Genomic DNA, 24,847 nt, shown 5'->3' with positions numbered 1-24,847 from the left:
CGGCCGCCAAAGCCGTCCCCGGCAGAGCTCCGCGCACCTTGCGGCGGGGAGTGGGGAGAAGGGGGAGCCGGGAGCCGGGAGCCGCGGCGCCCCGTTGCCCCCCGCGCCCCCTCCCCGCCCTCCCGCCCGCCCCGGCTCCTCCCTCCCCTTTTTTCCCACGATTCTCCCCAAGTCTTGCAGCCGCCCGGCTCCTTGCACCCACCTCCCCTGCAAACTCTCCCGTCGAGCCTCCGCCGGGAGGGGCGGGGAGCGGCCAAGGACCCCTCCAGCTCCCGGGACCCGCCGGGATGCTCCGGGACGCCCCAGCCCCGGGAACCACCCGGGACCGCCTAGGACCCCCAGCTCCCGGGACCCTCCAGAACCTCCCCCAGCCGCCGGGACCCCCGGGAACCACCAGGACATCCCCAGGACGGCCCGCGACCCCCCAGGGCTACCCCAGCCCCCGGGAACCCCACCCGCCTCCCGCCGTATCCCCCGCCTGCGCCCGCCGGGTCCTAGCGCACCGCTGAGCCGCAGAGGAGGAGGAGGACGAGGAGGAAGGAGCCCAAGCAGGGGATGGGGGTCGTAGGTTGGAGACCCCGGGGGAGGAGAGGCACAGGGGCTGACAACACCCCAGCGGCGAGTGGGTCCACTCGGGGACCCGGGACTGTGGGTGACTTGTGTCCCCAGCCAAACCACAGGCTGCACTGTCCCTCCAGGGCAAGGAGACCTGAGGATGAGGAGTCCTTCCTTCCTCATCCTCAGGAGGACGAGACCAGGGTGATGCCACGGAGACCCATGAGCTTTCCCGTTTCCCTTGGGCTGCGGCAGAGGAGCTCCTTCCCTGGGGGTCATTAAACATGAGGTAGTGACCTCCTCGTGTCATCTTTCCTACAGCCACTCCTGTCCCAAACAAGCACATCAGTGTCACTCTTTTGGGGAAAAGCTTACCCAGTCCTGGGCTGGGAGATCCCGTATCGCCCAGCTGGGAGATCTGGGCTGGGACATCCCCAACAATGAGGCTGGGATATCTGGTATCTCCCTGATGGACAGGCTGGGAGATCCAGTATCTATCGGATGGTCAGACTGGGAGATCCAGTATCTCCCTGATGGTCAGCAGTAGCCAGAATTTGCTGCCAGCTCCGTGCTTGCTCCTGACGTCTCTGCAGTCTGTCAGAAAATGCATTTTCAAATTGAAAGAGCAATTGTGTTTGCAGAGATAAAGTGCTAAGGGTCCCCTAACCTGAGGAGTGGAGGAAAGGACAAGGGGAAAGGTTGCTTTTTTATTAGATTAGATTGCAATTAGAGGCAGAGCTGCCCCATGAATTCCAGACACTGAGGCGCATATCCAAAATGTGAAGGATCATCCTGATGCTGGGTGAGTCAAGTCCAGGGTTTCACAGGCAAATTTCTAAGCCTGGCCTGTCTGGGTGGATAAAATGCCTTTTGCCTCAGCTCCATGCTCCTCTCCCAGGGAGCAGCAGTCTGCCCCAAGCTCTGGCTTGCTGTGGCAAATAATATTTCCCCCTTTTCTCTGGGAAACCTTATGCCTCCATTCGGCTCCACAGAGGACAATCCTTGCAGGTTTTCATTCCCTCCCGTGACATTTCATTCACCTTTGGATCAGTTATAAAGGAAAAATATTCTCTTCTTCTCTTTCCATTTGCTTTCCTTAGGACTCCGCTGGCAGCCTGCACCAGGACCTGCCCGTGCCCTGGCCAACCTCACACCTCTGCCCTATGGCCTGGGGCTGGGGAGGCATGTCAGGTCCCATCCCTGCCCCTGGAGACCTGCCCAGGCTGCACTTTGCTCTAACTTTCCCCCTTTTTTAAAATAGGTGCACTTTAAAATCCCCCTAGGAATTACAGCTGTTTGATGATACTATTTAGGCTGCATTCACCTACTTGAGTTGGCAGTCACCTCTTCAGAAGCCAGGCACTGCCCCCTTTAGTCATCCTGACAGCCCAAATTTCCCTGCTTCTCTCTCTGCATCATCCTGCAGCCTCTCACCAGGAGCCTGCCACCTGAGTGCTTGCACTCGCTGCCATTCCAGCATGTTACAGAAATACCCATCACCTACCTCCACGCAAGCGCCAGTCTGATGGAATCCATCACACTCTTTTTGGTGAGGCTCGGGAAGCTGTCAGGCAAAAGGCACTACTACAATTATCTGTAATAACCACCATTGCCTGTTGTAAAAACACAGTCTGGTTATTACGGGTACAGCATCCTGGTTGCTTTACCCTGTGTCATTAGCAGAGCTGCAATACATTATCCCTCTCTGAAGTTGCTCCTCAGTCCCACTGTCACTCCCATCTGTCTTGGCCCTTCTCCAAGCTGAAAAAACACGCTACTCCTGCATATTGCTCATTGTGGTCGGCACACAGTTATTTCAACAGACGGTGAGCTGTCAGTGCTGGCAGCTCCCTGGGCTGCGCTGGCCGTGATGGATACCACCAGGAAACACCCAGGTCTGAGGATCGTGGTGGTCAGAAACCAGCCTCCACTACTGCATGGCACTTGGAGTTAGTTGTGAAGCAGCACATAACAGGAGATAAATGAGTAATGACAAGATTTAATCTTATTGCACATGTTTGTGGGAAGGACGGGGAATGTGGGCATGTGTATTTGCCCACATAATTCAAGGGTTTGCATACTCCACTGCTCTGGAGTGACTAACACAGACAGGCTTCCAGCGGTTCGTCAGGCTGCTGCCGTACCGTAGCGATGCTGGGGGTCCTCTGGATGCAGACTGTGGCAGAGACAGCCAAGGCCTCAAAATTACAATCAATAGTGCCTGCTTTTCCTGAGTTTATGGAAAACAATGTTTATTTCAAACAGGGGAAAAGGGCGTATCTTTCCCTAAATATCTGCCCTTCCTCTCCTATTCCCCTTCCTCCTTCCTCTTTAGAGATGATTTGGGCTTCTCTGTTCTGTAAATCCTGTCCTCCCACAAGCGGATGGACTGGCTGGGAGCTGGAGGTGTTCACAGCATCACCCCCCTGTCCCTGAGATACGGCCATGCCTTGGTCAAAGTCACCCTGCTTTGCAGGAGCACAGTGTGACACTCCTGCTTAGGTTCGTGCCCAACAGGGCACTCCACTTCCAAGCACAATTTCACCATGATAAAAGTTCCCACAAGTTTTTAGAAAGACACCAAAAAGGTACAGAGAAATGCCTCCCAAGCACCAAAAGATGAGTCCTTGTATCTAATAAATTCATCTCGGAGGGGACAGGCACTTGTGGGACAGCCACATCCTTGGCGCGCTCTGTTTTTCATCGGGATTTGAGACCTTTCAATCCCTTGAGATCTCTCAGCTGAGCAGGAGCAGAGCTGAAAATGAGATCCAGCTTCCAACTTAGTCCTCTGCTTAACCCATGAGATGATGTTTCCCCTTTCCTCACCTTTATTTGATGTGTTGAGGCACTAGATGTGACATTCAGCAGCATCATGTGGCCACGCAGCCCCAAGTCTGATGCCCATCTGTTAACAATCCTGCAAGCCCCAAGTTGTGCCCAGCAGTGGAGCAACCATTCCAGACAGGCAAAGATCTTATTCCTGGCACATCCCTGACTGCAAAACACGGGTGGGCGAGCTGCCGGTGTGGTGGCACTGCACATGGGAGGGGAGAAGGCACAAACCCTGTGTAAACATCCTGAGGGGGAACTTGCGGTTGATCTGCTTCATCAAACCCATTCCAGGAATTGGCTTTGTGGCATCAGGAAACAAAAATAAACTGCTGCAGAGACTGGAGAAAGGTTTTGGTTTGTTTAAAACCTGGAACATTGTGTAGGATCATTGCAGATAATTATTTCACTTGACACTTTGCTTTGTGGCACTGATAATTCAGTAGTTATTAGCACAGCGATAACAGCAGCATTAAATCACCCAGCTGAAGCAGCTCCTCCTGCCTGAGTCCCTGAGCTAATTTGTGCATCCACCACATGGCTGGGGCTGAGGGGGGCTGTCTATGCCCAACACACACACCTGGGTGAGATCTCCTACACGTCAGAATGGTTAGGTTTGCTGTGAAGGCTGATTAACATTTCCCATTATAGACTTCTTCAGTAACTGTAACGTTCAGGATGTGACTGAGGAATGTATTTAAGATGAGGCCAACCAGCTTGACCCTTATATAAAATATTTTCTTCCAGTTTGACTTAAATCCAAATATTTTGATAGTCAAAGACATTGATTCTTTTAACTAACATTGCATGTTAGGTTCTTTTAACATACTTCTGTATTTCCTTCTCTGCTGGCATTGCCTTGAGCTGCTGTCCTCTGTGACTACTTGCCATCACCCACTGCCTGAAATGTCAGGAAGGAGTGGTCTTAATTTTCCTGGGGGTTCCCAAATGGGAATGGCCGTGTCCCTGGGCACTGGCTGTGGTGGGGCTGCTTCTGGGAAGGGGTGGCTGTGCAGGCCTGTGGCTGGGTTTGCAACACTTCACCCAGGCTGGGTACTCAGGAAGTTCAGCACCAGCTTCAGTATCTCCCTGCACTCCTCATGCAGCTCTTCCCTCTCACTCAGCCTTGCTGGGCAGCTCATTTAGTCCTGTGGACAGAAAAGGCCTTTGAGGCTTCGCATATTTAATAAATAAAGGTGGGAGAAAGCGATCATCTTATCCAAATCTGTGATAAACACTTCTCAATTCTCTGGTGCTTCATAACCTACAAATATTAAACCCATAAAACTTCTGCTGTTAGAGCTGGGGCACGGAGGCTGCATCCACATGGTGCCTGTGAACGTGGAGAAGCTGAATTACGAAGAGGCCACAAGTGGTTTTGGGGGGCTGGGTTACAGGATTTTGGGCCCTGGGGAACTGCCAGCTTTTGAATTGTGAGTGATCGTGGGGAAGTGCTTCCCACCTCTGCATCCCTGCAGCTCAGGATGGAGGATGGAGCGGGCAGGAAGATGCTCAGCCGCCCGTCAGAGCAGCCTGAGGGCTGACAAGGGCTGTTAGAGATGGGGTATGAGTCAGTCTGTTAAAAGCAGTATTATTGCTCACTCAGAAAGACAAAGGAGGGAGAAGTTCTGTCAAAGTTGCCTTCACCTGTTCCAGAATCACAGTCTAGAAGCAAATTGCTTTGGGGCTTTATGGGTTAATGCCCTCAGAGATCAAACCCAAGCAAAAAGGCAGCTGTCAAAGAATTAAAAAGATGCAAAATCGACCTGGTTATGTGCTACATGCACATAAAAATGAACTAGCTCGTGGTTTTCTAATGATTCCTGTGAGCAGGGAAACATCCCTGGAGGGATGCAGCTTCTGGCGAGCCCCACAGGGACCAGCTCACGGACCTGGGCTGCATCACATCTGTGCCAATGATGTGGAAGGGAATAGCATATGGTCCCTCTGGAAAACCTTGTGGATGAAAAGAAGACTGAGGGAATGGAAAAAGATTAAGAGGAAGGCAGTGATAAAGTTTTCTGTGGATGAAAACCAATTCAGGCTTGAATACAACGAAGAATATCTTTAGGTTCTTAGATCCAGGAATGGGGCAGGCAGCATCTCCCACGAGGGCAGAAGGTACCTGACGGATGGACAGCAAAACCTGCCTGGTGGTGGCAGGCTTAAGGAGCTCCGACCACTTATTATGTCACCAAGCTCGGGGCAATGCAGTCACTTATGCAGCTCTGCAGAGAATAACAGCATGGGAAAGGATGCTTTGTGCAGCCCTCAGGGTGCCACTTTCCCCTCACTTGTAAACCCCCATTGCTGCAGGCATTTGGCTTGAGCGAAGCCAAGCGAGCACGGGGCACAGTGTGTCTTTACAAAGCCTGTAAAAACAAACGTTGTCGTCCTGCATGCCAAGGGATTCCCTGCCCTGCCCCGTGTTACCAGCAGCGCCGGCTCCCGGCCGGCTGCGGGCGCCTGGAGGCAATTCAGCCCTGGGAGAAGGAGCCCAAAGTGCCCCTTCTCCTCCCGCCGAGCCTAGCACCCATGGCATTACCTGCACACCCCATGGCCCCTCCAGGGCTTGAGGCATCGCCCGCAGCATCGAGTTGGTGTTCACAACTCTTACTGCTGCCGATAAGCTCTGTCGCCTGCTCCAGTGTGCCCAATCCACCAGGAATCCTGCTTGGGTGAGCACAAAGCCAGAAGAGCAGGTGGATGTGTTGGCTTTCAGGGCAGCACAATGAAGGGGAAGCCCTGAAAGTCCCAGCCTTTCCTGCATCTCCCACTCAGCACAGAAACCGATGGCTGTAAGGGGAAATTGTGGTTTGGGCAACAAAAGCTGACCCTTTACCAAAACCAGCAAGGCTTGAAGCTGTCCTGAGTGTGAAAAATGACACGTCTTCCCATGTCCTTTTTGGGCACCGGCTGCGTCACATCTGACCTGAATCACCCACCCCAGTGCTCATCCCAAGGACAACACGCAGGGTGGGATATGCCTGGGGTAGGGACAGAAATAGGCAGTTCCCAAAAACAATAATCAGGGTGGATAAGGTGCTGGAGGGGCATCCTGGGGGGATAATAGCAGCGATAACACTGAGTGGAGACAAAAGCACTGCATGCAATATTACGAAAGAAGAAAGCCCTGGCAGAATAATTAGGCTGTAATTATGGGTTATTTCACATTCTGTGACATCTAAATGTCAACCCCGTAACGCTGTAACAGCAAGCACTTGGTACAGCACCACGCTGTACACCTGATGACCGCAGCCCTGGGAGAGACGCAGCAGCCTTTAGCTCTGCTCCCGCTCCCCTCCCACCCAGCGCACAGAGCCATGACGTGCATCAGGAGACGCGAGGCCACCTGCACTTGGCGTCCAGGTCCGGAGGGTCACGCCTTGACTGGGGGGTCACACCAAGCAGTGTGCCCTTTGCCTTGCACAGCAGAAATGCTCAGGCAATGACAGTACAACCAGCACGGGGGTGGCAAAATACTCTGAGTCCTTAGTCAGCACTGATGCAAATATCCAGGAACCCACTTAAACTGGTGTCCATGAAGTTCTCCATCACTGAACTCCATCACTGTGATCTGCCTAACTGTCCACAGCACGAAAGTACAGAAAAAAGTCTGGCTGAAGCTCACCTCTCTGGTCCTGCTGACACAGATGCTCCCCCCAAACAAGTGTTTCTAATCCACCTGCCTTCACGCCTTGGTGCTGCATGGATCATGCCTTACCCACTAATTCTGCCAATACGGTTAGTCCCAAAGCACAGCAGGTGAAATTACAGCAGCTCTTGCTGCTAGGCAGCCTCCTCCACCCAGTTAGTGGTTTCAAAGAGTTTCAGTTGATTGTGGGGTTTGATCATTTTTCAATTTTTCCTGTGGGCACTGCTCATCACAGTGTCCAGCCAGAGGAAAAACCTCTCCCCACTCTGAGATGAATTTGTTTTAATGCCAGAGAAAGCTCCTTCCTCCTGTCAGCCCCATTGGGAGCACTCAGCTCACCTCCCACGGAGCCCAGGACCACGCATGCAACATCAGCTGCTCCTGAGAGAGCAAAACCCATGCTGGTTTTAGCCATCTTTTTTTTAGGAAAGGGCTAGATGGGACCAAAGTTCCCCCCACCCTGCACACCCACCTAACTGGGGTTGTAAACTTGGCTTTGCTGATGCCCTGCTAGCACAGAGCATGAAGCACTGGGCACATGGAGAAATTTTTTCTCTCCCCTGCTAAAAGGAAAATGTGACTCAGCCCAGCCCAGCTGAGCCCTCGGCTACGACCTGCTACTTCAGTAATTTGCAGAGTTCCTGCTTTATTGTCTGAACAGCCATGGCATATTTCCAATTGATGCAAGAGGAAGCTTTCAGCCTTTGAACTTGGCCATTTCAGTTTCTCAACCTACTTCAAAGGAAAACCTCCTATCCAAGCCATGGATCACCCCCGACTAGTCATACCATTGTGCTTTTTTTTAATCTCTTGGGAAATAAATTCACAGAATTGGCTTCTCTCCCTTCTCAGATGTGAAAGCATCTCTCCAACTAGTTCCAGGTAGGATGAGGAATTACAGAAGGTTCAACTGGAACAGCATATAAATAAGAAATGTGTGGAAATGTGGTACTTTTTTCACCTTACGTTTGCATGTTGAAAACATCTCTTCTGGTGATTTGATTTCCTCAGTTGCTCATCTGCAAAGAAACCCAGAACTACTTCTGCCCTGGTCCTTGGGAAGGGCTGCAAAGTGATGGAGGCAAACCTCTGACTAACTCGATTTCCTCAGCACCTCCTCAACGTGCCACGACATCCCATGTCCCCTGTGAACCACTGGAGGTGCTGGCTGAAATCACATGTCTTGGGGCTTCTCTGAGTGCTTGAAGAATGAGCTGGTGGTCAAATCTCCCATCACCCTTGGAAATCAGTGATGTGCACAGAGTCCTGGAAATCAGGGGGCTGAGAAAGATGCCTGGAGGATGGGCTTCTGTGTCCACACCCCGGCTTTTAGCAGCCTTCTGGGATAACCAGTGTTGCTTCTTCCTCATTTCCACTCCTTTTCTTACAGGCTGAAGGCTTGTCACAACTAATTTGGAAATGTCCTGTTGCAAAATGTGAGGCATTATGTTCAGAGCAAAACCCTGACACAATCTGCATTCAGAAGAGCCAGGACTAGGGAAATTCTCCCTATGAATTGCAACTCTCTCCCCTTCTCTTTGCAGCTGTCTTTCATCTCCAACTCATTTTGACCCATTTTGGTTCCTCCTTGGAAAAAATGTTGGGCTCTAAGAGAATTTGCTCAAAAGAACAAGAACCAGTTGTGGTGCCAGGTCCTGATTTGCATCACATCTCTGGCAGTTGCTTCAAGATAATTATTGGGTATCATTTTAGGAGTGATGGGACACCTGGTCATCAGCTACTGATCCTGACAGTCCTGGATCACATCTGCCAGCTCAGTGCAGGTGGCAGACACCGCAGGAACACCATGGTCCTGGGAGTTTATGAATTTGTGCTTTCAGCCCCAAGTCAGGAAACAGTCACTTTTCACCAGTACCAGGCATCGGTTCAGTATAACGTGGTGCTGACATCTCCCTGCTGCTTCAAATCTGCAACCTTTGCACTTAGTGGTTTGTTTATCACCTCTTACCTCTAAAGATAATCTTGTCTCTTTTCCCTACCTCTCGTTTTGGCACCAGTGTCTCACAGCCCAGCCAAGGCCCTGGAGTAGGCTGTCCTTGCAGGAAAGGCAGTGAAAACCCCTTCCAAAAGAGGCTTTCCCCCTCACCAACTGTCTGGAAGGCTTTGAGGAATTTCCTCATCTCTCTCACCCTTGTCTAAAAGGTAAATGCCTTGGGCCAGAGCTGCCCTTGCTGAGTGGCCATGCAGTGCTCGGCACAGTGGAGTTGTCTTCAGATGGGGCTTCTCATGCACAAAGGGGTCCCTTAAATAAATGCTAACTCAGCCATTCCCTGCCTGTGCAGGGAATAGCTTGATGAAGTCTTGAGCTTCCCCATCTCAGTGGTAATCAGAGATGCAGACTCACGGAGACCATCGTTACTGAGTCACTGCTGGGAGGTTTTGCATGTTTCTATGGAAGTTGCAGATGGGATGAACCTTTTGGGACCATCTCCCGCTGCGCACCAGTGCTGCTGGCAGCACCATGCGGGTGCGTGCTGGCCCTGTGACACCCGCCTTACTGCAATGAGCAGTTCTGGTGACACGGAGAGCAATTCTTTGTGGCCAGCCACAGCATCAGCTTCTGCAAAGCGAGATTTCAGCGGTCAAGTCAAAGAAAGAGAAGATCTACCCTTCCAGAATACTTCACATCAGCATTATTTTGCTGTCCTTCACTGAAGTCATGTTTCATTTGACACTTTTGACCATGGTGCAAATCACCAGCACCTCACATCCCGTGAGGAGGCTTCCTGCAGAGATGGGTTCTCCATGTGTTCGCTGATGCCTCCTTGGGTATGCTGCATGGCACTGTGAGCAAGGGCACGCATCCAGGGCAGAGCATGCACAATGCTATGAAATAGCTTTTATTTGATTTTATTTATCTTCATTAATATTTCCTTTTCTAAAGTTTGGTGCGTGTAATTGTTACTTCTTCACTGCAATTGCAGCGCAAATACTATAGATAGGACAAATGCAATAAAAATGGCATTTGCTTAAAAATCAGAAAATACTTCTGGAGAGAGGTTTTTGTTTGCTTGGGTGTCTGCTCTGGTAGATGCAGATTTGTGGCTGTGAATGAGATCTTTCCTAGAGCACTGCCTTAGCTGAATAGTTTACATTTGCTCCTCAGTATATTAAGGCCATTCATTCTTGACTGCGAGCCAGCCATAACCAGGAACTTAACCTATGTTTTATCTATGAAAAATCCATAAAAATACACCACAAAACCCTAAGGGAATCAGGGGCTTCGGGGCAGATCCTGTCCCAGGTGTGAGGGTCTTTCTGTCCCCTGGGCTTATTGCACTGATGGAGGAAAGAGTAATCCATGGGCGCCTTTCTCTCTTGTAATTAACTTTTCTCTAGGTAATTAAGAAGTCTCAAACCTCAACAAGTGCAGGGAAGAAAACAGGCAAACAGCCCTGCCTGATCCAGTTTTGCGTGCCCTGCCAAACAGACAGCTCCGCAGGCAGCATGTGGTGGTAACTCCTGGGAAAAAAGACCTCAGGGTGACCTGGTGAGGGAAATGACTCTGGACAGGGTCACCCCCGTGCCAAGGCCAAAATAAAGAACTTCGCCCCCAGCAACAAGCCCCGCTCTGATGGGAGGTCCAGGGAGAGATGCCAGTTGCAGTTCCAAGTCCCCTCTCTTGCCCAGCCCTCCAGAAAGCCCTCTGGTTCCCATGTCCTCGATGGGTTACTGCCGCATCCAGCTCTGTAACAGCAAGCAGGACAGAAGGGCAACTGCGGATACAGCAGGCTGCTCCAGCTCCCCCAAAATCAATGGCAACATTTCCAGCAGTGGCAGCTGAAGCAGATTTGAGTTACAATGACAAGCCGTGACAGCAGGGTCAAGGCTGGATTGGCAAAGATGTGAGCTGGCACTGGCATTAACGAGCAACAGCAAGGAAGTTTGGTACCCATCACCAAATGCTCTCCAGCCCCCCCAGCCTTGCCTCTGCCTCACTGCACACAAACGTTTGACTCTGAACTTTCAACTTCACAAATTTCCAAACCTAGAAGCTAGACATGATGAAATCCTTCCCTGCAGAAAGCAGTTAGAGACAGTAAATAAGCCACTATGCCAGTGTAGGAGCAGCATTGCCCAGCAGGTATTTCCCCTGTGGAGAAGATGGACTCGCAGGACCTGCCCTGTGGGCTCCAGGCAGAGCACCAGGAGCCTTTGGGGGAAGCAAAGCCTCGCTCCCCGCTTCCTCCTGCCTGTGAGACAGGAGGGTGGTGCTGAGGGAAAACGAAGGCAACGAGAGCCGTGATGAGCAGAAGTGAGGGTGGGAGTATGGAGGGGCTCTGAGGGATGAAAATCCCTTAGCAAATAATGAGACTTGTGAATTAGTACTACTTAATAAAAATATGTGAATAAATTAACTTTGCCTGCCAGTTAAATCTGTTCAGTATTTCTCTGCTGCACCATTAAGCAAACTCTGGCGAGTCAGTTTACCTCTTGAGCACATAATATGACTCTATAATGGGTAACATTTTCTATGTTGTCATGCCTTTGTCTTGCTGAGGAACAACACCTCACAGGAGAGCAAAGCAATTTCCAGCAGGTCTGCCTCTCACCACCCCCCCTGCCCAGGGAAAGCATCACAGCCCAATTCGGCACCAGGGATGATGTGGCTGATGTGCTGCACAAGCTGTTCCTGCTGAAGCAGGGACAGTGGGAGCATCCCTCACTCCTCAGGGCCTCCCTTCCCATTTCTGTTCCTGGGGTCCTGCTGACACCCCCCAGGGATGTCAGGAATTAAGGTCCTGCCAGCCATGCTGGCAGGTCCCCTCTGCTCACCCCATGCAAGCTGCCCCGGGTCCCACCTCTGCCACACACTTCTTCAGGTTTAACTCCATACCTGTGGTTTCCCTGTGACTCTCCTTGCCGGTCCTTCAGGCTGGAAACCACTCAGAGCTCTTCTTCCCTGAGTCTCTGTTGTAGTTTAACCCCAGCTAGTAACTAAGCACCACGCAGCCGCTCGCTCACTTTCTCAGTGATAGACAAGTATATCTGCCTTCAGCACGCACACTTTTCAACAGCAGTACAACTTCACCTCTAAAATAACCATAATGGGTATCAAAGTGACTTTTTCCTTCCTACATTTAAAAAACCCCTCTTCACACTAGTGAGATGACACTTCACAACGTTTATTACCCTCCTTTCTAAGTAACAAACCTCAGCATCACCATAACAAAAGCCAGTTTTTCAGCTCCCGCCCAACCCTTACCTCCTCACCAGTGCTTTGCAAGGTGTTCACCTTCTAAACGCAAATTCTTCCCTTGCTGATTTCTACATGGCTATTAAAGCTAAAAGCCTTGCATGAGGGTCCCAAGGCCGAGGAGACGGATGGCACCTGGGGCACAATCGGTTGCCTCCTATGGCAGATGTCCAAACAAGGGCAGGACAATTGATCTCTAGATGCAGGCAGGCAACAAGGGCTCTGCTGCCCATGGTTCCCTTGTCAACAAACCCACTGAAACTGGTGTGATACCCACCAAAGAACTTTATAAACTCTTGTCCTTAGCCTCTTCTGCAGAATGGAAATGGGAGCACAGCTCTGCCTCATGGGTTTATGAGGGCTGCGACTCTGGGGGCAGAGGCAGAGCGGCAGTACCTCACACTGATTATTATCCTTTCAAGCAGATGTAATTACACTAATCAAGGCTTGTCTGATGCTGAATTTTACAGTCTAGAAGTGCAAAGTTCCCAGGATTAGTCTTTAGTGGTTAAAATTTAGTGGGAGATGAAGGAAACTCTAGAGAAGACAGGGAGAACTGCTCTGGACTGGGGTCAGTTTTTCCTAATAAATACAATTTCTGAGGCTGAAAAGGGGTGTTTCAGGAGCTGCCTCACAGATTGCTCAGCTGTCCTGGCTGTGAGCTGCGCAGCGCCTGTCTAAAGGATGCAGTGGGACACTCAGGTTGGTACTTAGTCCTCTTAGAGTTCAGCTCTGTGGTCCCACCTGCTCCAAACCCCATCTGAACCCGGAGAGCCCATCTCTAAAACAAAGCCTGACCCATGCTGGTCCCCAGCATTTCACAATTTCAGCCTCTTCTCCCCATGCCCCAATCTCCTCTGAAGACCTCCCTTAGAAGCAAGGAGAGGAACTGGATATTGCTCAGGGGGTTTCCCCAAATGCTGCTGGCCATAAAAAAATTATTTCTTAAGCATTAATGCGCAACTCTTGCCAAAAAGATGAGTCTTCCCAAGGAGAAACTTTTTTTAAAGATGTGCTTGTTGGAAGGCAACAAGCTGCTGGGATGGTTTGCTGGCTGAAGGGGCTCCTCCTCCCAGCTATTTTAACTCCTGGCTCCAGATCATTTTGACTACTCAATGGGCATGTGGAAATCTATTTGCTTTCCCCAAACAACAACACAAAGCATTTCTACAGAAACCTCATGACAAAGTCCCCTAGTTGCTGTAGAGGCAGGAAGGTGCTTGGATTAATCATCATAACAGCAGGAAATTAAGAAACCGGGGGAGATGAATGCACCAGGGTTTTGTTAGATGGATGCTTTAAAAAAAAAAAAATCCAGACCTACTTTGTTTCAAGCACCTCAGAAGCTGAGAGAATTTGGTGCATCTGACTGCAGCTGCCACTTCACTTCTGTAATTTAATCTCATTGAGGTGCATTATGTCAAATAATTACCTTAATGAAGACTCTAATGGGAGATGGGAGGAAAATAATAGAGATGCTTTGAAGAAATGAAGCTGCGAAGTTGCTTTGTTTTTAACCTGGCACTGATTTATCTCCCCCTCTGGCTCTTGCCCTTACAGAGGTCTCCAATCTGCCTCTCCTTCAAAAATAACATGTTTCAGACACTGCCTCAGTGATGGATTTTTGCATCTTGCATACAATACCAGAGTTTCTGAGTTTTAAACAACCCAACATGTAAAACCAGCTCTCAGTTCAGGCAAGTCCAGCCCTCCAAGTCCTGCTACTTCCCTGTTCCCTGCAGAGCACTGATTCAAATGTCAAGTTTCTGTCTACCACTTTTGAAGTCCTCCAGGATGTTGGCCTGAATTAGAATCATAGAATCATTTAGATTGGAAAAGACCTTTAAGATCACAGAGTCCAACTGTTAACCTAGCACTGTCAAGTCCACCACTAAACCATGTCCCTAAGTGCCACATCTACATGTCTTTTAAATCCCCCCAGGGATGGTGACTCCACCACTTCCCTGGGCAGCCTGTTCCAACACTTGACAACCCTTTCAGTGAAGGCATCTTCCTAATATCCAACCTAAACGTCCCCTGGTGCAACTTGAGGCTGTTCCCTCTCATCCTATCACTTGTTACTTGGGAAAAAAGACTGACACCCAAATTGGCCTTTATTGGCTGGTCTCCTCCTCTTCTAAGGTCCTACAGCTATTTTATTTATATTTTATTTTGAAAAGCCATTGTGAAATGATTTCATAAAGTCCTCGTGATGATTTCCACCAATACCTATGACTATGATGTGCGTCTCATGGTCATATTGGTCCTGAATTTATTTCAGTGGGCTGAAATGACACCTTCTTAGGTGAATAAACTATCTTCTAAAGGCTAATATTTATCCAGTCTACCCAGGTTTCTGTGCATGAAACCTGAAAGAAAAACTCCCTGAAAATTAAATTAATGAGTCAAATGAGCTTCCTTTTTTGCTGCGTGAAGGCATAACTTGAGAAAGAAAGGAAGCATGTGCTTCTTCTAGCACGGATGTGATGGGGGAGGTAAATAAGCTCTTCCCCCACCCCAACTCCCACATATTTCCCAGTTAGCCTTGCCTAATGCTGCAGATATCCTCCAAGTCATATGAGCTACCATCTCCCACCATTCCCGAACAGCTGACCCCAGGCCTTCTAGATTTAAAAAAAAAAAAAAAGTAAATTTAGCCCATTTTTCTCAAATTACGCAAAATGTGACATTTCACCTTTTTTTCTTTTTTTGGCAAATATTTTTCCTGAGAGTCCAAACATGTCTCTGACTCTGGAAGATTAAACGTGTGATCCCATTGCAGATGCCTGTGCCCAGCCACTGTCACAGGTCTCAGGCATTCCCTGTATTTCCAAAAGTATCCTTAGTTTCTCATGCAGTTTTGCTCCTCCTTGTGCTTTCTGGACAGCTTCTTGTAGAGATAAAGTGCTCGCTTCTCCTCCCAGCTCTCGAAGAAGGAGCCTGCGATTTTTCTGCACAGGCGATGTGCATAGGTTTCCAGGAATACGATGGCATAGAGGATGCAGAAGAGCAGCCCCACAACAAGCAGCACAGAGGGGTTGGGAGGCTTTGGGGGACTGATCCTGCAGTGGGCAGAGCTGAAGGTCAGATAATGCTGGTAACTTCTTTCAAAGTCCTGAAGTGGTAATTCTTCATTAGGAAGCTGTAAAAGTTTCAAAAAAAAGGGCAGGATCCCCATTTTAGCCTGAAATAAAGAGAGTTAAAAGTTAAATGGGGTATGAACAAGCTAAAATCATCTGGTTACTACAAAAACATCAGCCTGGAGGGGTGTAATCACCGTTACAGCTTGTTTGGGTGCATTGAGAGTAGGACATTGAAGTGCATATACACTTCAGGCTGAGTGAGAATAACAGCATGATCTGTAGGTGCTGAGTACTTAGCACAATGAGACCCAGTCATCTGTCATCTTTATCTGCTGTTACACAGATCATAACAGGTATTCACTGTGTGAGATTTACAGTGAAAGACATCATCCAGACAGCAGTATTAGTGGCTGCATATGTGAATATTAGGTTTTTTTCTAAGGCCTGATTATTTTACTGTAAATTCATTATAAGCAAGTATCTGCACTAAGGAACCCTGGGGCTTGGGAGGGAGGCAGGCTATATGGTAGAAGAAGAAAGCTAAAAAACTAACCCAGAGCTAGTCCAGATAAAGGATACTAAAATAGATAGAAACTGGGGAGGTTTGTGAAGGGCATTGCACAGGGTGACAACAAAGCTTTCTCCTTAAAGGACAGCCAGTGCAATAAGATGAGGAGACATCCTCACAGCTGAGACATGTAGTCATCTGCTTCCCCCTTCCTTTTGTGCTTGCACCCACTCTGTGGCAGGGGATGGTGCTGCAGGGACACCCGTTCCTCCACCCTGCCTAGGGAAGGGACCTGGAGATACAGGGACATCTGACTGCCACCTGCTAGCAGTGTCTTTGCAGCGTCAGGCACTATTTGCTCCCCTCCTCGCTCCCAAGGGGCTGGAATTGGAAGAGGATATATGCTGCTGTTAGATGCACTGGAAGGAGCAACAGAGTTTGTGCCCCTACCTCCTCCCCACCAAGCCTGTTACATTTTTTGTCCAGCTGGCTGCTGGGGAGGGAAGTAAAGATCATGTAAATAAGGCTACAAAGACTGCAATCCCCACTGCTGCCTCCTGTGATGTGATACACAGCGGGGTCCCCGCACAGGGAAGGACAGGGGACCCCAGCACTTACATGGTATTTAATGCTGAGAGTGACGGGCACTGTGGAGAGCTGAGTTGCCTTTCTCACCGCGGTGTCTGCCACGCTGAATGCAAAGTGGTCCATTGCCACGACCACCAGCATCAGCATCAGGGCCACGGTGAGGAGCATGGCTTGCACGAGGCACAGCATCACTTCTTCCCGGGACAACTTCAAGCCTGTTGGTCGAATGAGGGTTTTGGATGAGCCCACCAGCAGATGAGCTGCTTTTCTGTCCACAGCTAAACGTTCCAACTTCTTGGTGATGTAAAAATTGTCAAAGCGGAGGTTGGTGAGATAATTTTTCAAATACCAGGTGGACTCAAAACAAAGATAGAGCATGGAGAAGCCAGCAACCAGCTTGTTGCCTACTCGTACAGAGTCTTTGACCAGTACCTCAACAGCCAAAAAGTCCCTCCCAATTTTCTCACCAGCAAGGTGCATTTGTTGGTTAATAAAGGAGCTGTTCTTAAGCAATGAAAACTGAAAATGTCCATTCATAGGCCTATAAATATTAATGGAATGAATGGTTTCTTGGATTGCATCCCCAAACTCCCAGGAAGCTGTCTCTAGCAGAGCAGTTGAGTTCAAAAGACTCTCAGAGGAATTCTTGCAGATGCACTTAAAAACCTGCAGTATGGTTTTAATGTTGCTTATGATGTTGGGTGTTATGTTAATCACTACTATCATGATGCAGGTTGACAAGAGAAGCTTCCGGCCTTGTTTGGTACCTAACGTAGGCATGATCATACTGAAGACACAACGGGCAGGATGCACCAAGAAAAGGGTCAGGAGAAGGAGCGGACTGAAGGACATGGCCATTGCAATGGAGAGATGCCAGGAGTATTCCAGGGAAGCAAACATCCAGTTGTAAAAGAGGCCTCCTGTCACCGCTGTAATGCATGAACACTGCAGAAACAAGGTCCACAGCTCTCTGCCGTTTGCTGGGACAGGCTTGGAGTAAACCGACCATAGGTCTACCGTGGTCCTGCAAACCTTTGGGAATAGAAAGTCTTCACAGTAGGCATAGGCTCTCATCCTGTAAAAAGAACAAGTACCTGAGTGTTAGCAGAGGAAGTACAGAAATGCATTAATCAGGGGGCTTTCTCAAGATGATCACTCATGGGTCTTTATACTGTCCTTGTCCGAGTGCCTCTGGTCTCACTCTTCTCTACTTCTCTGCTAACCTGAGTAGCAGGGACTGAGATCTTCCCTGGAAGCATGCAAGACAGGGAAGTTCAAGGCATTTCTTGAAAGATCAAATAAAAAGTACAATGCAACTGCTCCTCCTTTAATGCAAGCTAAGGAAAGCATTTTATTATTCTATAAAAATCATAATAAAGTCATTCAGAGGGATCAACTCATTGGCAGTGGCTAGGAGTGACTTTAGTGGTTATTTAAGCGATGCTGGAGTGAGAAAGAGGCTCCTGGCTGCTGTGGAAATCGTTAGACCAGCTCTGTAATTACAAGGTGTTCAATGAATGAGAGACAGGTGAGTGGGAGTTTCTGCTCTCCCTGCCTCTTAAGAGGAGACCAAACAAAAATCTGCAGGTTTAAGGGTGACAAATACACAACTGATCAGAGAAAACAGTTTCACACTAAAGCTCCAGTACCAGAGGAAATCTCCAAGGACAAGAATTTGGCCACTGCAGACAGGATGAAATGTCCCATAAAGCTATTTAAATGTCTAATGAAAACAAATGTTTGGGAAGGAATATAATTTCTCAGACTGCACATCTGGAGTGACTCTCCAGAGAGCAGAAAACCTGGTGGGGAGAAGGAGCCTCTCCCCAGGATTAAGCTCAGTCAGGCAATCCCTGTCTCCCCCTGCCTGACAGCAGCCTCAGTTATCATTTGAGGGAGAATTTTCACTAGCAAAGGAGGTTTTTCAGTGGAAAAAGGCCATTCAATGGCTATCAAGACAGAGGAAAGGAGAGGGATTAAAGCAGGCACTACTTACCCAGCAGCAGAGAGGTGCCCCAGTCTTGCTCGAAAACTCTCCATGCTCCAGTGCCTTATTGCTCTGAGAGGATCCTGGATGCAGCTGCTGGGAGATGCAGGATAGGAAACCAAGGCAGCTGGCACCAGAGAGCCAGGACTCAAAAAAAAACCAACCCCAAACCCCACCACGTTTTAAGGCAATTCAGATCAGCAACGCTGGCAATTCCTGAAGTGAATGGGCAAACCTGGTGCATGAAGCCTGGGGAATAACCCCACTACAGGACAGAGCCAGGATGCACAGCACTGCTTGGGCTTTACGCTTCTTCTGATATTATTGTTGTTGCAGAGAAGGCTTATTTTCATGACACGTAGCTGAAAAAAATGAGTCAATGACATATGGACTGACGAAGATGGAACAAGCATCACATGGGACATGGGGTGTCACCACCCCTCATGGGGAAATCAGCTGTCTCATCCTAGCTGACTTCTCTCACTGCTCACCAGCAAGCAGCAAGGTTGGGATTCCTTTCAGAGAGAAGGGGAGCTTTTCCACTTTCAGACATCAGTCATGGCACAAAGGGTATGGTAGGATCCAGCCAACCATGTGCTGACAATTGTTCATCTTTTCTGGCAGGCTGCTGCTCCTTCCTGAAACCGTGAGCTTGTGTGCAGGGTACACAAACTGCTTAAAGACCCATCTCATAGTCCTAGCAGAGGAAGATGAAGCTTCAGACTTGAACCTTTCCCAATTCCCTATACCCAGCAAATCCACTGCAAAGCAAGTCCTGCCACAGGCAGGATTCCCAAAGCGCTGAGAAGCTCCCAGATGTGCAAGCCAGGATGTGTGGTCCCCATGGGACCGACTCGCCTGACCCCTGGGGTGTGCAGAGCACAGAGCTCCAGCCACCCAAACCACTCACCGGGAGATGAGGACCAGCCCGTGGTGTTTGCTCCTCAGTTATGTTTCCAAAGAAGAGGATTTCCCCTCCTCCGATTAGCTGGCACACAAGAAATGTGTACCACTGCTGCCCACCCCCTTGCACTGAGCTCATGGGTTACAGGAGCCTTCCCTGGCTCCCACCAAACCCGCCTCTTTGCCAGATGCTTTCACACTAAGCCACTGCTTGTGGGCAAAGGCAACACAGCTCACCCAGCCGCAGCTGAGTCCGCTCTTTACAGGGACGCACTGTCCCGTGCCAAGCCGAGCCCTCCCGCCGGGTGGGAACCGCCAGGCCCCGGGGATGTTCTCATGCTCCCCTGGGCGGGAGAGAGCAAAGGGCTGGAGGTCAGCCCTGTCCCCGCTGCCCCCGGGGATGGAGCGCACGGGGCTCTGCTCTCTGGCGAGTGGTGGGAGAGCAGCACCCTTCCCCAGGGGATGTGGCCAGACCCCACGGCAGCGGCAGTCGTTGGAGGACGAGCAATCACGAGCACAAGCGGGCAGAGCAAACCTCTGCCTGCTTCCTCAGCCCTTCCTGTAGGTACCAGACAAGGTCCTTTCCGCCATTGCTGCTCCACTCAACAACTACTCTGCTTTATTGCTAGATTTTTTTGTTTCTCACATGGCTGGTAGAGCAAAGGTTTCCTCCTGGTGCCCTGGAGCACAGACACCGAATGAGAAACTCTGACTGACTCCAGCTGGGAAGAGGCACCAGCCAGGCGGGCGTGAAAGAAAGTGCCATTTGTTTGGAGCATCCATAGCAATTGCTTGCACAGGCCATGAATTAGGTCTTGAATTCAATTTGGACCACCCCAAAAGGCCCATACTTGTATTCTGGTAAAAACTCATCAGGTTCTTCTTAGTTGCTATTCTGACATTAAACTTCTTCCTCACTGTATTTCTGAGCTAACTGATTTCATCAGCCCCCGGGACCCCATCCAGGCTAAGCAGGTAGCTTTCTGGGCAGCAAAAAAAAAAGTTAGCAATAAAGAACCAAAAAAACCTCAAGTCCACAACACAGTGATTAGTGTTTTCTGAGCCTGCTGCATCACCTGGCAAAGGGGAGCTGAAGTCTGTGGGGGAGCTGTGCTTGACCAGTAACTCCAGGCAGCACCAAGAAGTGTTTGTATGTAAAGTCAAACCTAGATTTTCCTCTGGCTCAACTCAAAATTGATCTCTGCAGGCTGGACTATCCTAAATCTGGGATATCTTCTATTTTATACCCTGAACTGATAATGTCTAAATGAGCTAGAACCACGAATGCCTAACTTTCCCTAGGACACAACGAACAAAGCTTGCTTTGCCCACCAAAAAAAAAAAAACAACCCACCCCCAAACAATTAAAAGTGTGTGTGCTTATAAAGATACAGGAAGAACCGTGGACAAAGGTTGGGGAGTAGGACACGGGCAGGACCGCGCATCTCAGCAAAGCAACTGTGACATCTTGCGGTCACATTCTGCTAAAATACCTCAAGGTCTGTCTTCATTTCAGCTCAGAAACTAAAGAAGTCTGTGGGTGGGAGAGTTTTAAGGAGAACTGAGGAAGTGAAGGAGAAACGGGAGGCTGTGAGCCGGTGTTGGGGATGCATACGCTGTGTCCCCCCGGGATGCTCCAAGGTGCATTTTCCCACTGTGTCATTGGGGATCTTTTGGCCCAGCTCCCAGGTGGTATAAAGGGCCTTTGCTTTCTTGACTAGCTCCAGTCTCTATAGAGCTTAAGCTCTAAAATTTTCTAACATCCCTGATTTCGACTTTTTAGCACTACAGTAGGAGATAAAGGAGAGACCCACATGCCTGCAACTAGCTTGCTGGAACTATAAGAAGACAACAGGGGGTTTCATTTGTATCATAGCCGGTAAGCATAGCCCGGCTTTGCTCTGATTAGGGACGGTGGCTGAGCTTGTACCGACCAGGACAGAGATTTGAAATCCATTTCTGCTTTGCAGACTGCAGTGCTCACAGAGTGGGGCTCAGGGCAGTCCGAACAAGAGTCTCTTGCCAAGACACCTGCAAGTTCAACCTGTAGTGACAGGGTAACCCTGCGGCGGTGACGATGATGGGAGGGGGAACAATGTAAAGGAGCAGCTATATCACAGGTAGAGTGTGGGGTACATGAACTACACAGCTTAAGAAAATGACTGGATAAAGCAGAGGAGTGGAGGGCTAAAAATAGGATGATTTAAGGCTGAAGATATTTCTCCATGGCAATATCGTCAGCACCTGTTGATCACGTTATTCTGCCCATTCAAGAAATTGAGGGTGTGGGAAAGATTAGCCCATTAGTGGTGATTCTTTGCTTGTTAAAATCACATGCAAATGAACAACTTATGGTGATACAGACCCAGGTCATGTCTTCTTAGGTGTCTGCTATAGAAATATAGAAAAATCCCGGCAACATCCTTTCAGTGACTGTTGAGGGATAAATGTGATAAGGGAACCAAGGCTATCTAACCTGCAATAGCTGAATTTCCCCTATCATGCCAGGCTTTCATTTGTTTCAGAAATCTTTCCCTTTTTCTCCTGAACTTCCACGTTGCTGCCGGGTGCTCATCGGCTGAGCACAGCCCCAGAATCACTCACTGCTGTAAAGACCCATATAGCAACTTTTCTGTGTGATGTTTGTAAAGCGACTTGAATGCTTCTGGGATAATCGATACTACAGAATGCTCCCCTACTGTAAATAAACTAGAATGATTTTCCTCCCAGTGTCTCAGGAGAACATGTGGATGTTGGTCCAGGATTGGATGGGGAACATCAAAGGAGTAAAGCAGAGATATTCTGGATGTTGAATTTCAATGCGTGAGTGGCATTTCCTGTTAATTAAAATTCACAGGCAGGCTGCTAATGTGAATGGCTTTTGTGATGGTTGTTGGATTTTTACATTCCTAGAGAAACGGTGCATAGGCAGGCAAAGTTCCTTTAAAATAATACAGTCAAAGTTATAGAAGGTTAGTACAGGACTTGAAATGCCACTTCCTGGGAATTTTCATATCTCTACTCACATCACAGACCCTACAAGAATAATGGGATTGACTTACCATTAAAGGCTGCTTTTGGCAAATTTTAGTACTATCAGTGGCAAATGGAACCAGAAATTATTCATGCAGGCCAGTTCACCCTTGAACCCCAGAAATACTAAATCTTAAAATCTCTGTTTAAAAAAAAAATTAAAAATCAAGCATGCCAGACTAGTCGTGCTTTCACAGATGCATGAAAAAGATACGAAAAAGCAGAATTAGGTAATGCTGTCGTCCGCACGCCTTAAACCAGATCCTCTGGGGAGCCCTGGGAAACACAGAGGCTGCTGATAGAGCTGGGAGAAGCCAGGTCTTTGACTAAAGTAGAGGTTTAGGATCCAGGTGCTCCTCACACCTTTCCCAGGTCTGCCAAGGCCCTGTTGTGTGATCTTGGGTAAGTCACTGGTCCCCTCCCTGCCTTAGTTTCTCATGTCAGCACGGAGGTAATAGACCTTCCCTGGCTGCACTTCTGAAATACCTTCTGCTCTCTCGACAGTGCCACAGACATGCCAGGATGCTGGGAGTGATTTTTGGAGACTTCTACACAAACTTTGTGGTCTCAGTTCTGCTTTCATGCCCAAGTAAAACTATCCTCCTGGATTCAGCTAGGGTGCAGAGCCAGAGCTGAGACCGTTAAGTAAACCTGTGACGCCTACATCTGCAACGGAGCAGGACTGGATGTTACCCTCTGAGTTCGAAATTAGACAATCCAAAGGCCCTCGCTGCCTGTCCTCCTGGCTGCAGGGACAGAGGCATCTCTGTTCCAGTGACCAACTCTGATCCTCTGCAGCAGCAGCTCTAGCCACGGCAGGGCAGTGGGACACCAAGACTCCTTCCTGCAATGCCTGGCCACCCAAGGGTACAGCCCGTTCCCTGGCCCTGGGACAGCGATGCCGTGCTGTTCACGGGACAGCCGGCTGGGAAAGGGAACTGCAGAGAGCAATTTTCCCTTCCCCATTCAGCCCATCTTCACTAAGGCATGATGAGGATCATCCATGCAGAACGACAGCGCCCAAACCCAGTGCGTAGCTGGCATGGAGCTGCCCCGGGGTAGCAGGACAGTGATACGGGGTATCCCCAGCAAAGGCAGCTGCCGGGGCTGCACCTCTTTAGCAAAGCAGCCCTCAGATGCTGGGCTATGAGCTTTCCCATTGCTCCACTGCTTAACAGGGCTCCATTTTGGCTCAGACTGGAAAGGAGACCTCACTGCCCTCCCGGGGAACCACTGCCCAAATCAAGGGGTGAAGCGAGGGGAGGGGAAGACTTGGGCTTTGCTTTTCTCCCCTCAGTCTACAGAGCAAACAGGACGATGTGATGTGCTAACAAATGTGCTTTATTGTACGTTTTCCACAATCATTAAGGATTTTGTTGAATATTAAGGATTTTTTTGAACTTGATTGATTGAAGTTCCACATTCAATTGGTTTTGGCAGTTTCGGTTCAAGCCCCACAAGTCCCCACCTACCATGCGACTCTAAGGGTAATCTCCTGCAGCAGCAGCTGTGGCTGGTGAGCATCACCCTACCAGCTCTCCCACCCGGCCCTATCAGCAGCACAGGAGCAGAGGGACGCGCTGGATCCCTACTCCAGGCCAGTCTGCCTTGCCAGCTCCACCAGTTTACATCATCAGAGAAATCTGTCCCAGCACAAGGATACAGTCACTCACCTTCCCTAAACCAAGAATCAGATCCTTTATCATTTAATCCATCTATTTCAATGACTGATCTTTTAAATTAAATATTTTAGATTCTTACAGAAAATAAAAAAAATCAGATAAAATGGTGATTAAAATCACAGTCAATTTGCAATGCTTTCATTGAAAGTACCCAAGCAATCTGATTTAAAAAGATGTTAAGAATCAAAGCCCATTTTTCAGAAATGTCAATAATATTCCAATGCAACTTGTCCACTGACCTGTGACTCAGCGGGTTGCTCATGAGTGAGTCAATCATCTCACAAACCTAAGACTGGCCACATTCACCAATGGTGAAACACCACCGATGTCCAAAGTTATGTCAGAAATCAGTTTGGTCCCAAACCCTCATCTGTGTACTCGGTGCAAACAACCAGACAGCAATTACTGTCCCAGGTTTTCAAAACACTGAACATGTTTGGAAACAAACTGTTGCCTCCCTGTTTCCAAAGCTTGGAATAATGCACTGAGTCCTACCGGCACATCTCCTGAATCATCCCTCCACGCACAAACCTGAAGAAATAGTCTTCATCCTCCATGAGAATTACTCATGAAATGGTGATGAGACCCCATCTTTCACATCCTGCTAGAAGCACCCAGCCACACTGCCTTCCCCCCTGCCAGATTCTGATACACTCGCTCACATTGGGTTGGACATAAATAATCCAGTTGCCTCCACCCTGTTCCCAGGACTACTCTCCAAAACAAGGTAGGGTATCAGAAGCTAGAGCAGCAAAGCTCGCTAGCTTTCATGGGGGGAGAGGCATCTACCCAAAGATGCTCGA

The 24,847-nt window shown here is 49.1% G+C and overlaps 1 protein-coding gene across 1 annotated transcript; it reads right to left on the bottom strand.

The window, feature by feature from the left end:
- Nucleotides 1-11,882: 11,882 nt before the first annotated feature.
- OCSTAMP (osteoclast stimulatory transmembrane protein) lies at nt 11,883-17,847 on the bottom strand. The gene is made up of 2 exons (XM_052788706.1): nt 16,470-17,847; nt 11,883-15,444 (listed from the first exon to the last, which is right to left on the bottom strand). Exons 1-2 carry the CDS (start codon nt 17,511-17,513, stop codon nt 15,103-15,105), a joined length of 1,386 nt encoding a protein of 461 aa, XP_052644666.1. The 5' UTR covers nt 17,514-17,847; the 3' UTR covers nt 11,883-15,102.
- Between the last annotated feature and the right edge of the window lie 7,000 nt (nt 17,848-24,847).

This window comes from Harpia harpyja, chromosome 1 (genome assembly GCF_026419915.1).
Source record: "Harpia harpyja isolate bHarHar1 chromosome 1, bHarHar1 primary haplotype, whole genome shotgun sequence".
In the NCBI taxonomy this organism is placed as follows: domain Eukaryota; kingdom Metazoa; phylum Chordata; class Aves; order Accipitriformes; family Accipitridae; genus Harpia; species Harpia harpyja.
The sequence above is the reverse complement of the archived record's forward strand: the minus strand, read 5'-3'. Positions and strand labels throughout refer to the sequence as shown.